The sequence below is a fragment of the Bombus pascuorum genome, chromosome 10, assembly GCF_905332965.1.
Source record: "Bombus pascuorum chromosome 10, iyBomPasc1.1, whole genome shotgun sequence".
In the NCBI taxonomy this organism is placed as follows: domain Eukaryota; kingdom Metazoa; phylum Arthropoda; class Insecta; order Hymenoptera; family Apidae; genus Bombus; species Bombus pascuorum.
Window position 1 is genome coordinate 9,650,335 of NC_083497.1, and position 27,410 is coordinate 9,677,744.

Genomic DNA, 27,410 nt, shown 5'->3' on the forward strand with positions numbered 1-27,410 from the left:
ATGATTTCGATGAATTAGGCATTAATCTAAAAGCTGATAAATAAATAAATAAATTCATCTGAAAGCAACACCAAGTTAATTTCTATATTTAGTAGTAATAAATTCGCAATATATTGTGAATTCTTATCGAATTTCTATACATACGCACAGCTTCTGCATTCCTTACCATTTGTCGGTTAAAAATCGTCCATTTTTAATAAACGCATTGAAACCACAATGTAAAGATCTCCAACTCCAGCGGTGTTCTCGTAACATACAGAACGCGTTACGCAGACAGCGCAGATACATTCGCAACTCCTTGCAGAGTCGTGCGCTTAGATACTCTGCTCGCAGAACGCTCGAATTGGGAGACCCTCGGGTACGATGAAGTTACGAAAAGAAAATAAAACGAAGACTCCGGAGCTCCTATGTGGTGTGAATTCATTGAAATCAGAGCGCGGTATTATTCTGTTCTCGTAGAAATACGTCGACAACAACAGAGCTACAAGATTATAATCTTCGATCACTGATTTTTTCCTCTTGTTCTAATCTATTCTAACCTTGACTTTGTTAATACAATAATTTCATTGATATTTTTGAAACTTTATTCTAGAAGCGACTAATTTCGCGGTTTTATAATTAATTGGATGATCGAAGTCCTTAAATTGCTTCAGTGCTGCAGTTTAATTTAGATTAAATGTTCTGTAGTGAGCTCCTATAGTATGATGAGATGAGATTTTCAATTTGGCTTCTGAATCCCTGAAATATTCATTATCAAGTAATACCGATAGAAAGAACCAATTATTCTACTTTCCCAAGTTCCAAATCCCTAAAATGTTCGTTCCCTTGGTATTAACTTCCCTACATTTTTGCATTTCTAGATCCCATTATTCCCCACTTTTTATTATTCAAGTCTTGGTTCTCTCTATATTCTTAAGAATCTTTAACTGTACTCTGTTCAACGAGCCGGGTCAGAATGGAGGTAAATAAATGATTGGAACATTCATAAATTTCAGATATTGTGTCAGAAATCCGAGAAGTCAAAGTAAAGCTTTAACGACGACCCATGTAAATCCTCTCCAGCGAATAACTAGCTACAGAATGTTATTTTCCCATAAAAGTTATTTAAATACAGTACCGTGTTGACAGAAAGAATAATTAATTTCTTCATTTTTTAGATTCTTAGATTTCAGCAGCATCGACCGAAAGAATCGGTTTCCCTATTTTCTGGATTCATAGGTTTCGGAACAACAAGTTGCATGATGCAAGGATTTCGAAGCAACTTCAATCATATCACGCGAAATTCAGGACAATAGAAACGACGAGGCAACTATTCGAGACCGGTGTAAACGATTGTGTAAGTTGCCTGGTAATCGTCTTAACAACTTCAAAACGGTAATTAATTTTCATAGAACGACGGGCGTAACGAGTTTCTTACATAATGGGGAGTCCGTTTTAATTATACATCATCGTCTGCAAGTTGCAGGAGCTCTCGAGTCTTCTAAGATTTCGTAAATCCATTGGAATACATTAAACCGAAACAATCCTGCTGCTCCTCTGGAAGAGGAAACGAATGAAATTGAAATTGAATCTCGTTCACCGTTGAAAACAGTGCTAGTGAGTTCCGCGATTATTTTCTCAGAATGACGAATTTTCCCAAAACTTCCTATTAACTTGGTCCATTCTTCCACTTATTTTCTTGTCCTTTTTTAAATTTCCCAATTAAAGTTGAACCGGTCTATTACCAGTGCACAAGATGAGTACTTCTTCGAGACGACGAGAGTTCGGCCAACTACTTGGTTAATTCTCTCTTAAATCATGGAATTTAATCCGGCGCAAATTGTATCGAACGGGCAAAGCCACTAACTGCAAACGATCTTCGATAGCTGGCTTTGAACGAATACGGTCCGTCGTAAAACTTAGAGGCGAGAAACCTTATGATCGATCTACATTTGCTACGGAATTGCCTAGGAAAGTATGCGAATACTTGAAGAAACCTCTTATGAATATATATGTATATATATTATGTGTCTTATACGAAACAATTTGAAATTCTATTAGCGCTGTAATGAAACACGATTATCATGATCATATTGGTTAAAGGAGCCAATTTGAAAATGTATATAGAGGTTAGAAATTGAGTTAGAGTTTATAATGCGGACAGTCTTGTCTTATTACGGTGCTAATAAAATTTCAAAATGCTTTATACTCGTATAACACATGTGTTAAGAGTTCAAATATTTTTCCCAGCCACTATACGTATTTGTAAAATGAATGCGTTAAATTACCCGTAACTTGACAAGATACGAGGTAACCGAATTTTCGAATGAATTTCTGAAAAATTTTAGCCACCAGAGAAGAAATTAACGAGCCGAGTTGCCTCGCCCTTCTCCCTTTTCGGCGAAAACCGTTCATCAACGTTGAAATTAAAATTAAATTCTACTCACCACACGAACGGTATAATACGAGAAATTTTGGATTTTTGGACTCATTCAGTTTGTCTTGCAATACGCTGAATTACCATGGAATTTAAAGATCGGTCGATTCAGGTTTTCTTCTTTCATAATAACTTGTAAGTTAATAATACAACAAGTTAACATTAAGCATCATTCATAAATCGTTACCAGCGAGTTTTTTTCCGCTATGGGATTGTTTTCTATTATAAATATTACAGTTATAAATTATAAGTAGACTGCGGATGTATTTTATGTATTTTTGGGAAATTTCGTGCTGCAAAAATACAGATAATAAAAATATAACATCCTTTGCAATATTTAACGAATGGCGCAAATTACTGCTCGGGTTCTATTTTTTCACTCGTATTTACAAAAATATGAATTTACACATCCACGGTTTACTTATGAACAGGTAAAAATACAACACTTTGATACCTCGTAAACTGCTCCAAGGGGCATGACCAGGCAAGCGACCATGAGATCAGCGACAGCCAAACTGACGATCAAATAATTCGCCACTGACTGTAGATTTCGCTCGAGCAGGATCGCTGCTATCACGAACAGGTTCCCTGGAACAAAAATTTGTTTTATAAAATCCCCCAAGTACTTCATCGCGTGAAGATCGAGCAAACATTCCCTAAAACAGCGACTTAAGCTTTCCGCATAATTACTCGTAGGAAACTCTAAATCGTATGCTTTCAAAACATTTTACAGTCTGTTTCATCAGCATTGAAATAGGTGACGTTATCAAGATCCCCTACCTACACGATTTTAGCGCGTGCTTTGAGGTGGTTCGCTGCAACTTTTAGGTTCGCCGGGAGTCGCCGTTTTAATCATATATCCGGTTAGTTGCGCACGGTCCTCGGAACTCGCGTAAATAATTCATAAGCTGATTACCAAGGAACCCCGAAAAGCACGAAGCTGAACGATTCTCGTTTCATTTTCGATGAAAATTCCACATGTTACTTTCTTCGGTTAATAATTCCGGATAAAAGATGGTCGCTGGTAGCAGATTTTCCGGATGCGTACTCTTCGAGTAGATTAATGTTGAAAGTGGCGGGGCTGAGGGGAGTTTTTGATAAATAGATACACTGATAAATATGGTAATTATGTGTAGTTTAACTTTGATTTGTTCAGGCGTTAAAAAATCGATTACAGTTCCAAATAGGTGCAATAAAAATTGATTCACTTGGTGTGAAATTCGGTTCTCTGGTTTGAATAAAAATTAGGCACAACATTTTTCAATTTTCTTTATAATTCAATTTTGAAATTCATAGCCTAATTGTATCATGTGAAATTAGTGATGCGAATGAACTAAAAATATATCCAAATAATGTTGCAAGTCAATTAAATTATTATTGAGTGGCAAATCTAAGATTCTACTTACGTGTCGTGAAACGAACTATTAAAGTTATTTATAAAATAACAATTGTATTTTACCGTATCATAAATCTGGCCTAAGGGAACTCTCCAACATATTCTATGGATAATGATATGGCATCTTGTTCGTCCTAGGGACAAAGTACCTAAAATTTGACAATTTTCAAGCTAAATTCCTAGTCAACGTCATCAATCTTCGTTATCCTTTGAATTTCACTTCCACTAGCGAGTAGTGGTTACACTCGTGCTAATTATCCGCAGTCAGTGGCGAAGGTATTGCAGGTAGCATCCATTTGTCAGCAAACGGTGGACGTTCAAGCAGAGACAACTAGCTTGTTACATTCTGTAATTAGTCTTTCGACGCTGTCGTCGCTTTGAAGGCTTAGCAAACGTTTTGACAATCGCATAATCAGTTTATTCGTCGGCCAGGTAGCGAGCCTTTAAACGAAACAGACACGCCAACACCCTGGTTCTCCGAAAACGATTTGCCAAACGTGTCCAGTTTCGGCTTGTCTCCCTATTAACGTGACGGTTTTTGAAAAATTAATTTACAACGTTGGGCGACGCGTGTCGATCTCTGTCAGAGCGAACGTACAACGAGCAATTGACGTAAACTCGCAGCGGAATAAATAACACGCGCTCTCTGCGAAACGTTTATTCGATACAAAACGCACACGTCCGGAATATTTTCCAGGAAAATTCGTAAATTTATCTATCGTTTACCAAACCGAGAAGAATCGAGAGATCGGACATTGTCCCATAAAACGATGAATTTGAAACGGCACGTTCTTCCAAACTTCACGCCTCATCGATCTTCCATTCTTCTCTCGAATCACGTGCCACGAGGATATCCACGCGCGCGCGCGAATATGATTAGATATTTGTTCCGTATTTATAATTACATTACGGATATATCTATGCAATTCTAGGAAATTAGGAAACGCAACATTGCGTAGAACGCACGTGAAAAAATATATAAAATATCAACAGCATCTAGTACTTTTCATAATACCTGGTACATAACACAATTTTTTACCAACGTTCTACTTTTTCGATTATGTTTTTGAACATACGAATTTGCGTAAAAACCAGTAGACTCTTTACAATTCATCGAAGTTCGATCCAATTATCGCTGCAGAGTAGATTGGTTTCTACGCTTTCTACGGGGTTTGAATCAATGTTGAAATTAACAGTTTCCCGTGTTATAGACATCATGGCTTGCGTTACCCGGTTTTCACTCCATTTCGACCACTCGTGCTTGTTAATAACGGTGCGAGTACTTTTCACGTCCTAACGCAGTAATTTTCCACGGTAATTTGCACGTTTGAATCCTTTTTACGACCGCCGATCTTTTCACGTTGGTGGGCGGGTATAAAGTAAACCGACGTTTATATCACGAGAATCGTCGATTTGTAACACGTGTACACCGGAAAAGTCGCGTTGAATCCGCGGATCAGAGGGAACGTAGTTTCACTGCACACGCTGTCTTTTTTTTTTTCGCCCTCCCACATTTTCCTCTCGTCGACTTCGCGAACTAAATTGTTCGAGCGACAGAAAATCGAGCCTCGAAGCCGTCACAAGCACTTTACTGCACCGTAAACTCCAGACTCCGCGTAAAGCGTTTAATACGAATAAATGAACGGTGCTTGGCGAGGAGCATTTTCAAATTAGCGGTCGCGTTCCGGTCGTTTGCCCTGAAGATGGTGTTAAACTTATCCTTCGTTTCGTAGATATAGTACAGTGCACGTCAGAATTTTAGTCGAATTCGACTGATGAGAGACTATTTTCTTTCTTCTTTTAAACCATAGCGCGATCGTAAGCTCGGTAGTAAAGTTGGTAAAAGGTCGCAAGCTTCGGGCAAAGATCTTGCGAGGATTGCAACATCGACAAGAAATTCGTTTAAGGGCTCAAGCTAGAGATCGTTGGAAGATCGTACGATTAAAGTCAAAGTCTCTTGGAGATTTTAAGTCCGTACTTTATTCTTTTTTAAGGTTACGAATTCGATAGAAAAAAAGTAAAAATAAAAAAGAATAGGTTGAGAGCTTGGCGTAGTTAGTAAACGCAAACTCCTTTCAGAATCCATTGAAGATCATCCAATGAATATTACAATCTCTGGAATATTAGCTTCCGTGCTTGCGAAATCTTGGGCACATAATACTTCTTTGTGTAACATTAAGAAACATTAATTTTTATCCTATATTAAGAAATAAAAGTATTCATTTATATGCTAGTTTACTTTATCCTCGTTTGTAGTTCTACGTCGAGCTGAACTCGATATCGATCATTCATTTTGCCTTTAGAATATGAAATAAAATATTTCGTGCGAATTTAGCAGAAATATATTAATCGTTATAGACACGTTATCGATCATGGAAATGTATAAATAAAGCCAAATAATTATGAACAGTCTTCTGAATAATTGCAGTTGATCAATTTCGTTTCTAGAAAACTCACATAATCGTATTTCGATTGAAAACGCTATCAATAGCATCTAGCGATTCGTTGCGTAATTCCACGTGAAAGAAGAACAGATAATTCTAGTGTTAAAGTGATTTTCAAATTTTAATTCACGTTCGCGAGCAAAAGAATCACCTCCGCTCAATAGAATTTCACGCTTTCGCCGTTTTATTCTTAAAACTAGTCGTTTGAAAGAGGTCTCTTCGCAATCACGAATTCATTCTTGATCTCATTGCTCTTCAACCCCTACGTCTTACTAAATAAACCAGGGAAATACACTTTCCATCTTTTATCCCGCATTCATTCATTCGTAACGACGCTTCTCTCCGCTTCGTACAGCTCTTTTCTGTAACAAGGAATTCGTGACGGTATCCAACGTTCGTTAGAAGCATTGAACCGTGGTCGTTAATCGCAGTACAACGTTTTATTATAAATGAATAGACGACACACCGCTTTCACTCGAGAATACAAGATGCGTGACGCGAAAGCTCAACGTGCACACAGGCTTAAGCGGGATGTTCGTGTTTCTGCTTTCAAGGCGAACTGTACGAACGCAGGTGGAATACGTAAGCCGGTACCACCTGTGGTCGAGAGCCATTCTTCGTAAATTATTCAATTTCTCTCCCATGGGATACGCGGCTGCACGCATCAACGCTTTCGATCCACGCGGTTACTATTGCGAAATAATTCTTTTCTCTTCACGATACGTCGCTGTTGCACTTTACGGCTGCTTTCACCAACCTCTTACAGTACGCGCTGTTTTCTCCCTCCCCTCCTTCTCCATCATTCTATTACTATGAGCCGCGAAATAAAATTGCGCGAGGATCAGCGAAGAGAAAACCTCAACGTTTCGGATGGTAATCGTAAAACAGTGGAAAGAACGTTCGAGAAATCGCTCGGTCGAGGTGATGGTAGGGGATGAAACTGGGATGAAAGCTGGCTAAAGAAATGGCAAATGGTGATTGTCTGGAGGAAATTCGAGTTTTATCTTCTGCTGTTCGATGCATGAGTCAAAAGTCATTCAAATTCAGGTGGAATAAAGCGGTATGTCTAACGTTATATATGAGAACGGCGATTCAATCCGTGGGTATCTTGATTTTGTCAACAAGCTATTCAAAGAACATTTCATTCTAGAGAACAACTTATCGATTATAATCATCATTTTTTGAGTAATTATCCTGGTAATTGTTCCGAGGGAATATTCTTTAGAACAGTAAAGCAACAAGCGAATCGTGCAAATTGAAATGATCATGGAATAGAGAAGATGAAAGTCAAAATTGTAAAAAACCAAAAGAATGGTAAATGCTGATAGGTTGAGGGAAATTTGATTTTTATTCTCTGCTTTTGAATGGATGGAGTTGAAAGTCATTCAAATTTAGACGAAGAGCAGTAAGTATATTTTAATGAAACCGGAGAGCGAAATCAAAATAGCTGTCAATTACCATAGGCGTAGTTATTCGCTAGCAATCCGATGAAGCATTGAGTAGCCAACTCAATATTTATTGGGCAGTAACGCGAAGCTTATGGACATCGAGTAACCAGTATAGCTCTAGATCAACGATTTAAGCACTTTGATAGACGATTACTCACGTGTAAAGATTGACGTAATAGTCGCGCTGAAATAAAAACGAAAACAATTCCCGTTATTACGCGATCCAGCTGATATTCGACTGATTAGTCGACGATTAATTTTTATTCTCGTAATCATCGTAACTGGTCGAAACGAGCCGCGCATCAACGATAAATATTTCGGTGCGTTAGAATTTCGTTGGACTCACGATACGCTCAGAAACGATTGATATTATTCAGCGATAAGAATTTTTACAAAACAATAATGGCTGTCTGCAATAATCATTTATCAATTAAAAATAATCGTCATTTTTCACAGTTTCAACCGCCTCTGTCTTAAATGATCTTCCAAAATAATAAAAGCAATTTAGACATTTTCCATTGTACGATATTTAAGCACGATGCACAGTAACTAATATTATGGTTTGATAAGTGTTATTTGAAAGCCAATAATCACACGTCGTGTGACAGCATATGAAAATTGTGACATAATTACGCGGAGCGTTTTGGTCGCTCTCAAGCGTCCGTAAAATTACTCTAATTTCGACACAGATATGGATACCTGGGCAATGTTCAACGGGCCGTTAGTTAGGCAGCGAACTGTACTAATAACAGAATTTACAGTCAGACAACTCCGAGAAAGGAGGAGAAGCCTCGGTCTACGTATGAATATGTATGCCGGTCAAACACTGACATCGTCCCCCTCAGACGCTGGTCACTGCTAATCGAAGCACTTTTCTACCCAAGTTTAATCGCATTTGATGTTTCTGACACACTGCGCGAGCTCTTCGAATTAGCTCAGATAGGAACTTCGTCCTCAAACTTCGTCTTTGCGATTCGATTCAATTGGTACGCGATCATTAGCAATGCAAGCATTACCGTCACCGGTTGTAAATAACGAAACTTCACCAACCAAGTTTTCGAACATAAACGAACTGTAAGTTGGTTTTGATAACTTGATGAGCCTGATGAAATTCGAATAAATCACTGCCAACCTTGAACGAGATAGTTTGCAAACTGTGATAGTATATTCCGTTTGTCCGTGAAATTTTTTGCTTTTCAAAGGGAAGAATATAATAACAATACTGAGATATAAATACTATTTTGTTTAATTATCGTCTATATTAATGTCAATGACATTTTTCAGCGAATAAATCAACAAATGTTTCTTCATGCACCGCTTGTTTCGTTAAGAGTATTAATGTATGAATTAATCTTGAATACGGTAGTTTTCAACCGTGATACCGTTTTGTTCGCCGTTCAAATTTTCCGCTTCCATAAAAGGCAAATATAATATCGACACTGAAATGTAAATATGTTTTCGTTTACTCATTGTCGATTTTAATATCAAAGAAAATTTCCACCGAATAAACCAACAAATACTTCTTTACACGCGGCTAAAGGTATTAACGTATGAATTAATCTTGAATAAGGTGATTTTCAAACGTGATACCATTCTGTCTGCTCTTTAATAAACTGTCCATTCTTCTAAAACAAAAAACATAAAATAAATACGGAAGCATAAATACGTTTTCGTTGAATAATCGTCGATTTTAGCTCGAACGAAATATTTCAGCGAAAATTAACAAATATTTCTTCAAACGTAGCTTGTCTGATTAAAAGTATTAATGCACGAATTAATCTTGAATTGGAACCGTCTCCAGTTATGATATCGTTGCTCGTTAAATTTGTTCGATATTTCTACAAATAAAACAATCGTGTACGTACTTCTATAAAGAGAAAAATCTAAAATCTACATGGAAGAATAAACATTTTTTTCGTTGAATCGTTAATTTTCGCGGAACAAGATCAACGAATAATTCTTTAAACGAAGTTTGCCTGATTAACGGTATTAACACCCGACTGAAGATTTTTCATACAAGAGTCAACGAGCATTTTCGTCACGAATCAGCGATACATTTTGCTAAAGTGAATATCCAGGACGCAGAGTAACGGCGTGCGCGATGTGCGTTCGAGCGTTAGCCGGCACTACGAGCCGGAAACTTACTGTCATATTTATTTCCGGCTCCGTGGAACGTTCACTGGCGCGTTCCAACTTTCCAACCCCGAACACGCTAGTCAGATTGAAGTAGCTGAATTCTCGCTGTTCTTGCCGACGGTTCTCGAACAATCCCTCTCCCCCCCCCTGGTTTGAATAAACGTTCCAGAAAAAGATCTTCCACTTCTCGGCAAATGCCTCCTGCCCGAAAATGTCGAATTCTTTCCGAGACAACTCATTGATTTCATGTAACTTTTCCTTTAGTTCTAAAGAAGTTGCGGTCGACCGACGAACGTCCAACACGGTGTTCCTTCTAATTAAACTACTTCGTAGTTGCATTCAACTAACCACAACTCATATTTCCAAAGAAACTTTTCTTATTCTTCCCCCGTTAGTTTCCCCCGGGTTTTCGCCATATCCTACACGATCCTCTTTCGTTTCGTCCACTGTCCCTCTTCTTGTTCGCTACTGTTATCGTTCGGACCGAGTTCAATTGTGTTAAGATATATAGAATACGATGTTAGTCAAGAAATTCTTTCTGCACGTGGAAATTAATGAGAAAGGAAGATTTGTTTAGGTGAGAATGGAAGTTTTTAGTATTAGGGATAGAGTAATAAATAATGGAATACGTTTTGAATTGATGGACAATGCGGTATGGTAAGACAAATAGTTTTATACAAGAACTATTGGAGACAATAAGAAAAAATTATAAGCAGATTTAATTGGTGTTTTAAATATATCCGCAATATTAAAAAAATATTTTGAACTTTGCGATAAGATATAGGTATCTGTGTGATTAAATAGAAATTTATCATTTTAAAACGACATCTGTTGAATTAAGAATCCTGATAATATGTGAAGGATATTTTATACTCGAGTAGATTTAATTTTTATTTAAAGTACTACATCAAATGAAAGTATTTTATTTAATAATTTTATCTAAATATTCTGAATTTTAAATGAAAAATCTAAATATTCTAATTTAATCCACTATTCCAAAAAGCTGCACAAAAAGACGCTGGAGGAAAACGGAAGGATTAAGAAGGAACAATAAGTACAATTCCAAGTAATAGCCTGCAGTGGTTAAAAGAGATAAAATAATCCCTGAAAGATCCAGCCAGTATTATTGAAGATTAACAAAATAAAATATTCTACTTACAATTAGTAGCCATAGTCCCAAAAATATAAAGATTACAAACATTTTAAGATACGAACTCTCCTAGAAAATATCGCCAAAACCAACAAATGGATAAAGAAAATAATTATAACACAAACGTAGGCTGAAGAAGATAAAGAAGAAGAAAAATGTGACAAAATACGAAAGCTTCAAATCCAAAGGAGATTCGACACTAAAATGAAGAAAACGATAGTAAAACAATCCTGTCAACTTCCACGACTCGAGTAAGGGTTACGTAGATGGTTCATGGAATCATTATCAAAAGAAACTACCAGTAACATTCGTGAATCATCAAGATATCGGATACAGGCTCGAATCCTTCAACGTAGAATGATATCACGCGAAGGGGATGGTAAAGTAGTATAGAGGAGGCATAAAGGTTTACGAACCTTTCCTATACAGCTTAAATAGGCCATTCACCATCCTGGACGACTAAACTACCTTCTTTCTATTTGGTCATCGTAAACGTATAGAGGAGACGCGGTCGATGTAGGCAGCGTCTCTTCTCGCTATCCTTCACGTGAAAGAGACATCCCACCTTTCTAAAGAACATCCTCTATATATATATATATATATACGTATTAAAGAAAAATCGTGATTTTGCCTATATCGGTGTCTGACTCGGCGAAATCGAATCTGCCGTTTGAAAGCAGCAAAAATTCTACGATTTGCGGGAGGATTAAAGAAGCAGGACGAGCTTTTATTGACACATACGATAAGCTACGTTGCGATCCGCCCAACTAAAACGTTAATGTCATTTCTTTGCTATTATGGCCGAAAGAACATTTCGCCCTTTGAAACGACTTCACGAATTAGAGGAAACCAGCGAGCCGTGCTCCAATTGAATTCGCCGATTGAAAGTAGAAAAATTCTACTTTGTGGCAGACAAAGCCCGGCGATGAAATTTTTAGGTTCCTCTGGTGTTTCCACGGTAATGAGGACAAAAATTGGGCGATTCATCGATCGTCGGCTCGTGTTTCAATTACGTGCCCTACGTTCAACATTTGATTAATGACAATCTACTAATGGCGAGGGGAATTCGCTAACGAAATTAATTAATCGGAACTAGTAGATAACTTCGTGCACGTTAGTAACGCCGATGCTCGCTTTAGATTTAGGTGAAGCAATCATCATTGCCGATGCCCCTGCGATCGTTACTGTACGAAATTGGCAATTATCCAACGAACTAGATATCCTGTAGCTTTTATGTAAAAAAGTCTACGCCAAAAGCGGAAGTTCCTTATTTGCAATTCAGCAGTCGTATCTCACTTATGAAAATTAACTAATTAAAATTAATGAAAATTTAAAACGCTTTGTACAATATTCGTAATACGTTCGTAAAGAGTTTTTTTCACACAGCTGCTCGATTTACACGATGAACTGGAAACTGCGTAAATCCGTAAGTGTTCGCAATGTCCAGCCAATAATTAAATTTCCATACTATTGACCCCGACGTTCGAATTCGAAGGTCCAAGACTGACTCACAGATTGGAAAAAAGGTTGTTTCGAATCGCATTAAAGATCGGCGAAGCAGAGAGACAAAATGAAAGTGAATTTTAAAACAACTCGATCAATTTGACGATTGAATTACCCAGTGGTTCAGTTTCTCTCAATATTTGGCCAATTTTCATAACACCATCTCTACGCGATACAATTCCCTTTTAATTCTTATTCCCTTCGACACCTCGTTCTATTTTCTTCTTTTCTCGATCAAGAGCAGAAAGGCTATGAGAAGATTACCAGTGTCAGCAAAAAACGTAATTAACAATTCTTCCAAGATGGCCCGAATCTCGTTAGCCATTCTCAGAAATGGCACATCCCAAGAATAGGCTGTCTTAAATTTTGCAAATTCTATTTGCCTTCGAAGCAGCCAAAAATTAAGTAATCTGTATCGCATCTCCGGTTTATGAAGCTAACTGTTCCGGTGTCGCAGAAGAAAGAAGGGTCTGATATCTAGATCCCTATATAATCGTTATCTCCTGTAATTTAGTTTCTTCGACTTCCTAAATTATTTAAGATCATATCGTTTATTTTTCTAGAAGGATGATCATCTTGAATTTATAACGGCGGATGGGATAAAGGTTATCTCTTAATGGCAATCGTTGACTCGGTATTGATTAATCCATTGGAAGCTCAAATTCTATCATAAAATAATCTTGAGGAACTGGAAATTAATGCCCCCGGAGCGATTTTGCTATTCTCGATTGTTTCATCTTGACACATAGAATATCCCTGACTTTATTTGTGCCATGATTTTAGTACCACGGTGAAAAAATTACAAGATATTTATTGCTTTTTTTTTAAGGTACTCTAATATACAATAATTTAATACATAATAATTATTAAATATGATCCCACTGAATATATTGATTAATACTAAACATTTTTAATATAGTCTTGTACTAAATATTTTCTAACTTCCATGTCGTACATTTTCAGGCACGTTTCTAACTTTTCCAATATAACCGCTTAACTAGTCTAATTCCACAGCAGCTAGTGAAACCCCAATATCTCCTTAACATGCACAATACATTCGTAAAGTATATCTACGAGTGTTCGAATACTTCCGTGAGCTTGTACATACTGTACATGTAACTCAAGTATAATCAATGTACATATCCATTTAAAAAAGGAATTAATGTTTCTGCAAATATGTTAGAGGCCATCGTATGCACAGTTCTATGGAGAGGAATAATAGATTCTTATTGGCACTTTTTTCAGAGACATTAAACACGCGTTCGCTATGCCGAACGAAGGTCTCATGAAATTCTAATCGAACCATTAACTCCGAGGCGCCTGATAGCCCTCCTAGTTCATTTCGTCGTCGTCGAAACGGATATTTCCTCTCCGTGCGCTACTTTCCAAGTCTTTCGACCGATTCTATCCACGTAGATGCGTGCGTGGATGCGTCACACGGTTACCCTCGTCATTCCCGATAATACATTACGCGGCGCGGAAACGTGTCAGCTTTAGATTAATCTCCCATTGTACTTGTGTGGTGCACCGTTCACGCCGTCCGCGAAACTACACGTTGACAACAGACACCATTACATCGACTAACAGAGAGACAGAGCTTGCACGTGCAGGCTGCTTGTACAGTAAGCGGAAGGAGAACGATTAATTGATTAGACACCGACAACCAGATTCGAAGTTTCCACTCACTCGTGTACATGTTGAGCCGTTTTTGTAAAATTGATGTCCCATTTCGTCGATTTGCATCCGATAATCAAACGCACTCGAACGCCCCTGCTTTGGCAATTTAAATTAATCGAAAGGTTAATTTTGCCAGTTCTCTGTCTGGTGAAAGGGAATTCAAAAACAATTAACACGCTGACTGCCAACATAACCGACGTTAATATATTTTTTTTTGGAATGATCAAAATACGATGAATTTCATGGATTGAAAAAGGTTTAACAGTATGAGTGACTCGGATAGCATTGTCAGACAGAATTACGCAAAATACAATATATTCTGCAAAATTTCAACTCTGTGATATAGTACGTTTAAAACTGTTGCGGATGCCAGGGCGAAATATATAAAATTCACGTGGCAGTCAATGAGTTAATGCATTTGACATTTCCATAGTATCAATTGAGATAATACAAAGGTACTACCAAATGATTTACTACGCTTGGACTCAATTAACACGTAAATGCCATAAATATAGGGTGAGTCAATAGTCGGTATAATTTTGTACTTTGAATATATGCCTACTATAAATATATAATAGTTTCTAATCTTCTGGTAATAATTACAAACTAAACAAAATAAATGGAGTAAAAATACTACTAATACACCGTTCGCCAAAAAATTGCAACACCTTGATGCGATTTCGTGTATAAAATGTTGCTACGTTTTTGGTGAGCAGCGTAAATTGAATTGAATTCGGTATAAAAACTTTCCCTATTTACACGTATACTCGTTTCTATATATAACACTTACGAAGTTTCTCTCAATCTCCTGCAACTCCAAAAACCATTTCCTTCTACCGAACGTACTTTCCAAAATATTCGCAGCGATAGATTAATATCGAACACCCGAGCGAACTGGACCATCAGATCGTCAATAAGTTGCCCCGTCTATGCTCGATACTTTTTAATGTGTCACCCTGCACACACACTCACGTACACACCTACTTCGAGACTCGTCCTACGTTCAACAGCTTTTACTTTTCCAGTTGGAAGTTCGCCAATAAATGAGGCCACGAAACAAATAAAACTTCCCTCGATCATTTTTAACAACTTATCAAATTTCTTGGTAGAAGCGTCGAATTCAAGAGCAGAAGCAGAACTTACCAACAACGGTGACGAGTATCAGGAGACCAAGGACCAGAGCCCTGAGGATGATGGAGGCATCGGTGAACGCCAACCCGTCGGTGGACGAGTTCGCAGCCTGGTTTACGTGTTCTTCCATGACGTACGAGATATAATCCTCTCAGTTCCAGCAGGCTCTTCAATGTATGTCGGCTATCATCTCCTTAAATAGCGTACCATGGTCCACCGGTACGAGGAGATCCGCGAGATATGAATCTTCTATTCAAGGCGATCTTGGCTAGCCGACTTCTTCGAGTTCGCCAAGTTAGTGTCTGTTTGTTGAAATTGTAATACGAATATCGTCGACTGATATCCTCACTCGTCGCGCAGAATTTTCACCGTTATCCATTTTTCGCGGACAACGGTCACAATTTTGCCCAACGACTTAGAGTCTTTCCCTTCGAGTCGGAGGTGAGCTCTGCAACAGAAAAAGAAATGAACTTTAATTGGTAGGATTGGTGTATCAGGTTGAAAAACAGATGGAAGAAGATTGAAGAGGTTTTACCATGGTTTACTGGAATAAATTGTGTAAGCCAGCTGAGAATCGATCAAAATCAAATCGCTTTTTCAAACGTGCTACAAAACCATCAATTAGTATTTGCAGTAATAAAATTTTGCACCTATGAATATGAAAGCTGTACCTTTCTCTCGCTTCTAACTAATACAATTTAAATATTGGAAATGTAGAGAATTTCGTGTCAGTGAATTTTTTACATAAGCGTTGGCATTTGTAATAAAAAAAGCGGGATATCCTAGAAAAGTCTCGTACTTCTTCCTCATAAGCTCTATAATTTCTCGTGTATTAAGCTGCACGTTATTCTAAATTCACTCGGTTCGCTGTCGCTTCACACGAATCTTTCACAATCGCTCGGAATTACGCTACTACAAATTTCTTTCCGCTCACTGAATATACATACGGGGATCTATTTTTTTATCGAGTTAGTCACGTTATTCAGACGACGTCTCTTTGGGAAAAACGATCGAAAGAAATGAACGAGTAGTATCACCTTCACGGTGGTACGCAGAAGTAACGAAATTGGAGTAATCGATCGACAATTATTGGAATTGAAACGCTGACTGCCGGTGCAGACCGTGTTCGGTTATAAATATGGGCAAAAGAGAAACGAGGTAAAGGGAGAGAGTATAGAGGAGTGAAAAATAAAAAAAAGAGAAAAAAGAACGAGAGGCAGAGAGGTGTGTGTCCACGATGAACGAGCATCATAAAATTGCTTGTCGAGGTCACGTGCGCTATATTTAATTTTTCGATAGACACGTTTCATTAACTCTGGAGCTAGTGAAACGATTCTGGCTCGCTGTCTAGATTCAATTGTTGCGCGGAATCAAATTGACAGGTCCGTGAATTACCGTTTCATAGATCCGTGTCCGCGCGATGACACTTTTAAATACTTCATCAGATATCCATCGTCCATTTGGTAGTCGGCCTGCACGCAGAAAAATTCCATCGCGAGTTTCGTTGCGAATTAACCGCCGGTCAAAGTGACATCGATGATACTGGAGAGACACCATGGGGGTACAAAACGAGAGGAAGAGAATCGTTTCAGGTCAAGAAATTTCCACTCCTTCGAGACCATTAAAAAGTTAAAAAGGGGTGTAAGAAAAGGTGAAGGAGAACGGAGAGAAGTACTCGTAAAGATGCGCCAGATAAAACAGCCACTTTTGCGGGTTATTAAATAAATTTTATGGCGATTCGCCGCGCGAAGAACGTCGCTTCGCGACACCTTACAGGCAAAGTATATTCCCTTCGTTATTTCCATTTTACTTTAATACGTGTTGACGCGTTCTGCTGTTCGTTTTTTTAGCGATGCAAATTCATCTGTTTTCCCTTTTTCTTACATTTTTCCTTCTTTCTCTCCGGTCTCGATTCTCCCGATTTTCTCTTCTTTATTTCCTTCATTTTTTTCGCTGGTATGTCTCGATTATTGATGTTTCTCTATCCTTTTTTCCTTACTTACATTCTCTATCCTTTGTACTTTTTTAGCTTCCTTTTCTTCCCATTCCCCTCACAATTTTCCTTTCTTTCTTTTCAGATTTCCTTTCTTTTCTTCCCTCCCTTTCCGTCTTCCGTTATTAACTCGCCTGCGTGCAATGATTTCCAAAAAATCTGCAATCCTCTTCCCTCCTTCCTATTTATTTCTTTGTTCTCTTCTCCTTTTTCTTCATCTTGCCTCCCATTCTTCCTTCTTTACCTCCCTTATCTTGCCTTTCTTCGCCTTTGTTCATCCTTCCTTCCACTTTTTCCTTTTCTCTCGTTTTCATCCGTACCAACGCGGTGAATTAACCACCTCGCCAGCGCCCGTAATAATCAGTGACGTTCCGATTAAAATAATGCAACGAAACAGCCATATACCATAAATAGTGCGAGCGATGTCGAAATTCTGCTGGAGAAATAATTTTTTAACGCGCGCGCGCTATTCGTAACTAATACTATGGCGATCCGCAGCGCGTAATGAACGCTGCGAAAAAGTAATTTCAATTAAAATTCGTTCCGAAGAAATTCATCAAATGGTTGGCGTCCATTTCCCCGCATCAATTTTACGGGGAACAGCGTCGAGAAGTTTCCTCTAACTTTCCTGACTTCGTCCTGCGCCATTAATGACCACGGCTCCCCTTTAACGACCAGCAGCGTTTCAGCAAACCTGGCAGGGATCATTTGTACCAGTTTTTTCAAAGTAAAGATCTCTCTGCTTCTCTATACATCGTTCCATAACGCGTTCAGTATCCCCTCAACAAATTATATTTCCGTGGAAATGCATCTTGCTCAATATGTTTTTCATTTCTACGTGTCTCGTGAGTATGGAGTGAAGTTTCCGTGGTACGTGATGAAACAAAGGTCCCCCTTGTTTCCTCGACGAATCGAACGTCGTACAACGTGCCGTTGTTCCATCGGGCGGAGCATTAATTGCACCATTGTTTCGACAATGTCGTTAATCGAATAAAGTAGCAGCTCAACTCTAGGAGCCAAGTATTAATTAGTTTATCCCGCGAGCTATCGGCTTGAGAGCTGCCTCTGTCTGTAACGAGCCGAATCCACTAACGGAAATGAACGTCGTCGTCGCATGAACGATCATTTTTTTCATTATTGAATCGCGTAATGATCGTAAAATTGTCGGATGGGGGATTAATCGACTGCTCGCGTGAAATTACCATTGAAACGTCGATTAATCGATATTGTAACCATATTACTCCGAGCTACACTTCTACCAATTTCGTCAAAGTTCAAATTATAACAGACGTGTTATGTTTCATGATTAAAACGTCGGAGAATCTTGAAACGAAGATGAATTACTTCCTGACAAGGATCGATGATTGAACGATTAATCTTTGGAGAAGAATTAAAATGAAAAACATGTACTAAGTAATCTGCGGCGATCTTGCAACAACAAATTTCATTTAAATGATAGAAATTATTTGGAGGATTTGTAAGAGTACGAAATTTCACAAATAAAATTAATCTCTTGCGCCCTTATCCCGAACTTCGATCACTCTACTTTCCAACTGTTACCTCAAAGTTGTAAACTTTCATCAATGTTCATGATAAAATTCATTTTATTGCTGCATAAACGTAGCCGAGAATTGTATATGATTCCGACAATTACAATCAAAAGATCGTTACTAGACAGCGGATCCGTTGGAAATTCATACTTCTACAAACTAGAGAAATGTAATCTAAATGGAGATTCGTTCCCTCGCTTTAAATATTACAACGAGTACTATGTATTTTCGATATATCGTATAAATTTGCATGTTACGCGCATTCTATGCATTTTTCAACGTCCTTTCTTTCTTCTTTCTCTGCGTTTTGCTGTGGCAATCTTTAAATTGTCCACTCTATTGAGGGAAGTTCGGTCGAATTAGAAATCGTTCAGGATTTAGGGGAGGATGAGGATGTTTCTAAGCGGCTTCGAGTGGCCTTCGAAAGCCGGCTAAGAGCTGAGCCAGTAATCCGCGGATCTCGTAAGCTTCTGTAAGCGGAAAGTCCTCAGAAGAGGAGGGAAGTTAGTTACATGAGGCTAATGGAAGCCAGCGGCGGCACAGCTAAACAATATGGGCAGCGACACGCTAACAAAGTTGGCCAGGCCAAGAAACGTAATTAAGGCTGCAGAAGTTAAGTTAATTTGGAAATACCGAGTTAACCGAGCCGTCGGGCTCGACCGGAGAACGCTACGGTTCAAACTAACGGGCTTGTCTGTAAATCAATTCCATGTCATGGTGTGCCTGGCTAGACGCCACCCAAGTGTTCAGGGTGTGATAGAAACGTACACGTAACCGGATAGTGGTTTCTATATATTAAAATGTCACTTTCTAAAGAAATGGTTCGAGTTAAACCATCGGTCTTGAAGCATGAATTTGTTACACGTTAATGGGGATGAAGACAAAAATTACATAAAATGTTCTAAAATGTAGTGCTCGTAATAATATATATTAGATAAAACGAGTATCTTCTTGAGTCTTATCTTTTTAATTATGTTCCTGTTAACAGTCTAATCATGAAAATTATTTCGTTCAAAGTTCTACTGGACAGACTATATGTATATGGTTAAATATTTATTTAAAGAAACGAAACCTCGTATGTTGATAAAAAATATAGGAAAATATTTAAAGGAAAATGTAACAGTCTGGTCATATACAAATTATTTTCATTAAATAGGATAGAACTGTTAAAGAAAGTACATGCGGCTACATTTTTATTTGAATAAAAGAAACTTCATGTGCATTAACCCAATATGAAAAAGAAATATAGAGATATTAGTAATGGAAATAAAAACACAAAATGATAGAGAAAATGATCCCTTAATTGTTCTGCGAGCAGCATGGCGAAACTTCAGTCAGTATATCACGCTAAACGTTCTTCTTCTTCTTCGGCCAAACTGCTTCTAATTAAGCAAAACGTCGGATGCACGGTTGTAGGCTAATACAGATTAATGTAAGAACTCTTGGTCAATGTATCGGGTCAGTGAAAGTAATCGCGTTAATAGCCGCGAGCTTGTGTATGTTCGTTATCCGAAGGAACCGGTCATAAACGATGAAACTTTATTTTCCACTCTCTTGAACAACCGGAATAACAAATTCTCCACCCCGCTGCATCCTCACCGCTGAGGCGCAAGTTTTAATTAAATGAGAAACTAGAAAATCGCGGTCCCACGTAACGCCTTAATCTGGATTTTGCGAAATTTTCCCGGTTTAATTCCAGCGCGTGAGTCCGCGATAATCTCGAGTAACTCTAGTAACTGGCCGCATTGACACAACACGTCAAATAAGAGTACTTGACAGATTGAATCCTGTTACGTTTACAGAATATTATTTCACATTAAAATTCCGCGTGTATAATACAATTTTACTATATTAGAAAATTGATTTTCTGATCGAACCTATGGACCAGGTATATCAGAAGCTATCCCAGCACCTGCTTACTTTCCATAGGATGTACTTTAATTAGAAAATTGCGGGCAAATCAAACCGTAGTAATTTTGTTTCTCATAATCGTCATAACGAAATAGTTCAACGTGTATCCGAAATTGTGGTACAATGATTATTACATTTCATATCTATAAACGGAATTTATATTTTTCGATTTATATTTATAGATCCCACGAGAAGAATATAGCGACTGTAGTTTCAAATGACTAATTCGCTTATTAATTTGTATACTTTAAAACTAAAACTAAAATAATAATTAAAAAAAAAAGAAAAAACGTAAGCACAAGAACTTCGTATAAAAACGAAAATGACAATACGAACGATTCTCTACTTTTACGATATATACTCATTGGAAAAATTAATGGTTAATGTAAAATTTTTCGCTGATTCTCGCCAAATATATTTTTTTATGGGCAGAGCCTTTCTCCATATGTAACGCAGGAAATGTTTTTTTCCAAATCCATTGAAGCCATTAAAACCATCGGACCTATTTTCCCAATTTTCACCGGGCGCCATTCGATTTGACTTATGAAATAGTGGAAAATCCGGTCCTCTAAAACACCGGTGCAGCACTAGGGTAACGTCATTGTCGCGAAACATTACAACTGGCCGCAATATTGCTATCCCTTTCCACGGGAAAGACCCCCGGGAACGAAACAAGAGAGCGGCTCGCGAGAAATCGGAAGAGAACTGTACCGGTTGCGCGTCCCATGAATAAAATATGAATCAGCCAGTTGCCGCTGTGTTTTTAGCGAATGAAACGCGGCACTCGTATTGGGGGCGGGTTTTCATTTCGTGTAGCAGGAAACGCGTAATTTTTCATTCCCGTACGAACGCAATAAAGGTGTACGCACCCGTTGGATCCTTAAATCGTGTAATAATTCTCACGAGATGTGAAATTAAACGAAGAAGAGACGAATCGCGATTCCATTTCCAGGTTTCACTGTGTCCTTTGATGACTACACAGGCTCGTTTGTACACATCTTTTGTGAATATATCATACGAAACGTTTTGAAATTTCATTAGCACTGTTATGAGATTCGACTGTCGTGAGCATATTGGTACAGGTGGAAACAAATTTAAAAATACATACAGAAGCTACAAAATATTTGATACAAGTGTACATTTCATAGAAATCACGAAGGCGTTTAAACAGTTAATTATCCATTATATCGATAAAATTCAATGTTCGTATTTAATACTTCTAATGAGTTTAAGATACCTATTTATGTTATGCAATGCTGTAATATTCTTTAATACAATTTATAATTGTGTGCACGTAAGTTTTGTTGAATATATGTTTGCAATAAATGTCTCGTAATTCCTGTATACGTTAATTAAATTGCGTCTCATTAGTGTATCTCATTAGTTTCTGTCTCATAATTGTGTCTCGTTACTCGCGAATGAAATTCCATTATACATATTGTATACATAAAAATTATCTATGGTAAGTATTTAAACATTGTCGTGGTCCAGTATATATCTGAATGTTGCTAATGAAATTGCGCAAGAAGGTAATTAGAAAGAAGAGGAGAATCGTTCCTCCTACGTTAAGGATACGCAAGAATCTACCAGGCAACACTCTCAAACCTTATTATTGCGAACGGACGCAAGCTTTCTCGAAATGAAAAGATACTGCGTCATCATAGAAATGGATTTTCCCAGGCGTTTTTTTGTGTACCTTTCATACGATAAGATTCGCTCGCCTTTGCAGTGGAACTTTACAACAGAAATAATCCTGATATTTGTACCGGTTATATCTCTTGATCATCCGGATTCTTAAAACGTCTCGTGTAACGAATACCAAGGACCATTAGCGAGTATAATCTCGCGAACAAACAGAACAAACATTCGTGAATCCCTTCCTTGCCTTCCATAAAATCGTTCCTTAAGTAAAGTCACCTTGCCAACCCTCATATGACCCTGCTGTAACACCATGGAAACTTTAAAACTGTCGGCGTAAGTCTAAATAACCGGCTGCAATACGTATCCAGCTAATTTGACCGCGTTTACAAGTAAGACCTCAAAGTTTGTCGTTAAATCATACGGCAGACGGTCGGTATGGTGCGAGCCAGTAGCAGGACAAGCCTCGTGGTTGTTAAGCGCATTCACCAAGAACTTAGTTAAGCGAGGAAGTTCGGTATCAGGAGAACGAGAGATACACATACAACATATACGTATAGGAACCGCGATAGAGAGAATAGGGAACACGAAGATCTACCAATACTCGCGACCAACTCTCATCTTAGCTCGCTTGGATATTTAGATTAGGACACAGTAGAACTTGCCTAGAAATTTGTTGCTACTTGTTGGAGGACAAACAGTTTATACAACTGTGATTCACCCATTTTCTCCACTTCTTAATATTTTTCGTTCACGTGATTGGAGCTGGCGACCTGATAAGTGGATTTGCTCGGCAAAAGTTCAGTCAGTCAAATATCAACTAAAATTTCGACCCAACAAACGGAGTTTTATTGTACCGCTAAACATCTGGAGTTTTAGTCTCGCGACGGCGCTCGTAAAGGTGTCCCATAAACGCATTGCTTTTCAACGGAATAACGCTTGCATTAAGTCGGGAAATTGTATATCTCAATCGTATTGCGAAGTGTGAATTTCATTCTCCAGGTGTCAAAGTTGCTTTCACAGTCAGAATACGCAGATGGTAGCGTCTCCCTATAAACGATAATTTTCTTAGATTCGCGGTGAAACAAGAGAACAGTAGAATACGGTTAAGTAGATACGGAACATATGTGATCAGACATGGAGTAAAGTGGTTATATGAAACAAAAGCTTTTGTTATGCGCATAAATTGGTGTCTATTATTACCTTCTACAACACTATAGCGTGTACATCAAACGAATTCGGAACTGTTATTAACTTACCCACAAAAGGGTACCGAAAAGCTATTTCATTAAAATATTCCAGTATTAAAAAAAAGACTCGTACGGTTTATCAACTTGTTCCTTCTTTGTTATATAGAATTTATTTTGAATAACAACGGATGATTTGATGTATTAATGTCCTCGTTATATGAATAAGTACGTTTGTATTGCAAAATTCCATTCGATCGTAGTTTGCATAATAGAGGCTTGAAATTAACTTGTTCGTATAAACGAGACGCGGATAAACGAGATTTTGTTATATTGAGATAGTTTGCTTATTCCTCGTATCACTGTTATCAGAATCTCGTCAGGGACTTACCACCTGGTGAGACATTAATATTCACTTTGAAAGGACCGCGAGTCTTGTCCCGGCTTAAAATTTAATAACGACAACACCGTCGTCATCCTTCACACCCCGTGCTGTCTTTTCTTCCCCCGATAAATCATGGTTGATCGAGCGTGACTTAACGACGAGACTCTCTTTCTCTCTCTTTCTCTCTCTAGTTTCACATTTTAGGCGAGTTTTATGGATTTTCGTGAAAGGAGTTCGCGAGAGGAATTTAGAATGTTCTTGAGTTGGAAGTAGTAAGTAGTATGTGCGCGTGTGTGTATGTGTGTATGTAACAGCGTTGGCGACAATTGTTACGATGACTCAAGAATTTCCAAAAAATTGGAAAACCTGGTACACCGAGCTTCCGAGGTTTAATATCTAGAGGCTTGCAACTTCTACAAGGTGGAAGATTGGGGAAGAATCGAGGCGATTTGAACCCCCGAGAAAAGAAAAATCGATCGACCTGGAGATTCCGTAATCCTCCACGCTGAGTGGCGAGAACACAGCTTCTTCGGTATTCGGCAAAGGAAGTACGAGGGGAAAGGCGATTTATCGCCTCGCAGCCCCCTGCTGTGTGTATTTCCTATGTTGTTCTCTCATTTTCTCTATTTCCCGGACACGTCATGACGTCGCATGAAATTTCACCGTTTTCCAGAAGCAACCACTATTTCATCGCCAATTTTATTTATTCCGCTTATACCGGAACATCAGAGGGAAAGATATAATAAGTATCCTTTTGTTGTTTTTCTGATTTTAATATCCCTTTATGACTAGACAGGAGAATCTCAGTAATTAAAAAAGTAAAACAACTTCTTAGATTGAAAGATGAAAGTCCTGCAAACAGCTGATAAATCGATGAGATTTTATGACAATCAAAGGTACAATTATCAAGATAAGCAATATATTAATACTTTCAGTATTGTAATATTATAGTAGGAGATATTTAAACAAATTTTGAAGGTATGAAGAAACACATGTTTCGTTCGAAAAGCAAATATAAAGACGGTTACGATAATCTGCAGGGATCTCATTTTGTTTGACAGCTACGGCAACATTTATGCTGAACCTTTTTCGATGAATTAATTTGTATTTTATAATAACGTGATCAAATTATAGAACTATGTCTCGAAATTTGTCTGGCCAATTAACAATTCAATATTATAACATACAATTATAATAACGTGATCAAATTATAGAACTATGTTTGAAAATATGTCTGGCCAATTGACAATACAATAATTTGAAAGTGTCTATACCATCGAAGAGTTTCGAATTTTGAACGAATCGCATCGCAATCGGAAACCGGGGTATAAAGCGAATTTCCAGAATCGATCACGCGGTTAACTGGTAAAAAATCGTCGAGTATCGTGGTATCGGTGGATTAAGGCACGATAAATCACAGCAGCTCGATTTGTTTCGTTATCTGCCATGAATTTTTTTTATGGCGATTAAGGAAACGTAGCTAGAACGTACCTGCAGATAAATCATCCACGGTACGCGGAATGTAAAAACGAGGCACGTACAATGCGAGCAAATTTTGAGCGATCCTTTCCGACTTGGACGAATTCCAAACGAGAGAAGGGGGGAGAAGATTCATCGCTTTCGGTATCGATGAGATTCTAGTGCAGCTTTAATTAATCGAAAACTAATATCAATATTTTAATATCATTGTCGATAATAAAACTGAAAACAAATGAAATTGTTCTTAAATCTCGCTACGAATTTTCCGAATAATCCAATACAAAGAAGATAATAAATAAAGAAACAACATTAATTTGTGAAAAATTTCCACATGACAGCATTAATTTCGAAAACAAAAAAATTTGGAAGCGATCATTTCGACTGCTTCGATAAATCAGTGTTGGAAGAATGAAGTTTGAGCAGCCTGTCTGTTAAATACTTCGACCAATATTTTACGAGCGTATCTGCACCCTTATTTCGCTCCATGTTTATCATCGAATATTTCACCGAATTGTCAAGAAACCTCTGCATTTTCCTCGTCCAATATAAGAACGCAATTTATTCTTCGATTCAATTTACTCCTCCAACAGACCCGTAAAATCGTATTAATGCTATTATAATAATGCACACTCAGTTGAGAAATTTATTCATATACAAAATAGTAAATCGCAGACGTTGCATATTGGCCAGAAACTAGAATCCACGTTTCTCTATGGGTGTATGTATATGTATATTGGTGAGTGGGTGTTTCTTTGGGGAATGGAAGTGACTTTGGTAAAGATAAGAAAGAAGATACCGGGGAAGGGAAAACCGGCGAAATTATATCCGCGAGTAATGTCTCCGATATGCAGGAGGAAATTGCACCTCAGGCATCACCATTATGATAGAATATCTTTACCATAAATTCCTTTTCACTATGTTCGGCTATCGCCTATGGAGACCCCCCGTTACGTCCTCTCTCTTTGATTATGTTAATATAATGTTATATATGGCTCCTTAGTCACGATCGTTTCCAGATTTTGCAGAGGTATTTTGGTTTATAACAGGAGGCAACATCGAACGATATTCGATATTTTTGATTGAAAATTGATGGAGATGCAAGTGAAAGAAGATAGAGAGAAGAAGAGAAGAAAGTAATTTACATCTGTTTTATTATACCAGTATGCAGATTTTACTTACTTCGATACTTTATTTATCGCGAAGAAATGGTAAGAGAAATTGCAATTTCTAAGCTAAATTAAAAAACATGATATTCGTAATATTTTTTTACTTTTCGAGCAATTACATTTTAGAATTAAAGTAGTTATGGGCTTAATCGATATAGCCTGTAAAATTTAAAAGTCTTCCAAGTCTAGCCGGTTTAATTATCGAGATGTGTCCCAACTCCCGATAATTCGCACGCTTCTTGCAAAGTTGAGGGTGGTGAAATTTAAATGAGTTCAAGGTTTGCACCGTTCTTGGCGAATCGATTATTAATTAACGCTAATGCAGTGTATCTTCGCGTCAGATATACATCTACAATAAATTCAACCGCCAGTGACGTCTCTTCCACTCCCTTCCTCTGCTCCGGGATACTTGACGTACGGAAAGAGAACGAACACCGAACGGAAGTCTCGGGGTTTCTGTTTACTTAACCATCAAGATTATGCGCATAAATTAAACGACACACGCTACCATTAGCCGCCACTATCACGTCGATGCAATAAGGGCGTTAACGCCAGTAATAGAGCAGCCTAAGTACACCGTGGATGCAGCTTCCCAAGCGCAACGAAAATTGCCTTTATGCAGCGTAGTAATATGGCATACAGAGCTTGTGGAATTTGCAAATGAAAGACAAACCTTCGACTCGATCGCGATATGATCCTAGCCAGAGTTTTCCTTCAATTTTACAACTATGGATTTGAAATCCTTGGCTTCATTGTATCGCGTTATTCTTATTGGTTTTGGGATCACCAAATCGATTGAA

General features: G+C 38.0%; 1 protein-coding gene across 7 annotated transcripts in view; it reads right to left on the bottom strand.

Annotated features, from left to right (window-relative positions):
- LOC132911267 (5-hydroxytryptamine receptor-like) overlaps positions 1-27,410 on the bottom strand; it is a 159,494-nt gene that overhangs the window by 31,165 nt on the left and 100,919 nt on the right. For 5 of the 7 annotated variants that reach the window (XM_060967803.1, XM_060967800.1, XM_060967799.1 and 2 more), the window contains 2 exons: positions 15,314-15,749; positions 2,871-3,004 (listed from right to left, as the gene is read on the bottom strand). In XM_060967803.1, coding sequence (XP_060823786.1) covers positions 2,871-3,004; positions 15,314-15,431 — 252 coding nt within the window. In that variant the 5' untranslated portion in view covers positions 15,432-15,749. Of the gene's footprint in view, positions 1-2,870; positions 3,005-3,196; positions 3,356-15,313; positions 15,750-27,410 lie in introns of those variants that run through there. The other 2 variants (XM_060967805.1, XM_060967804.1) reach the window with 2 other exon arrangements.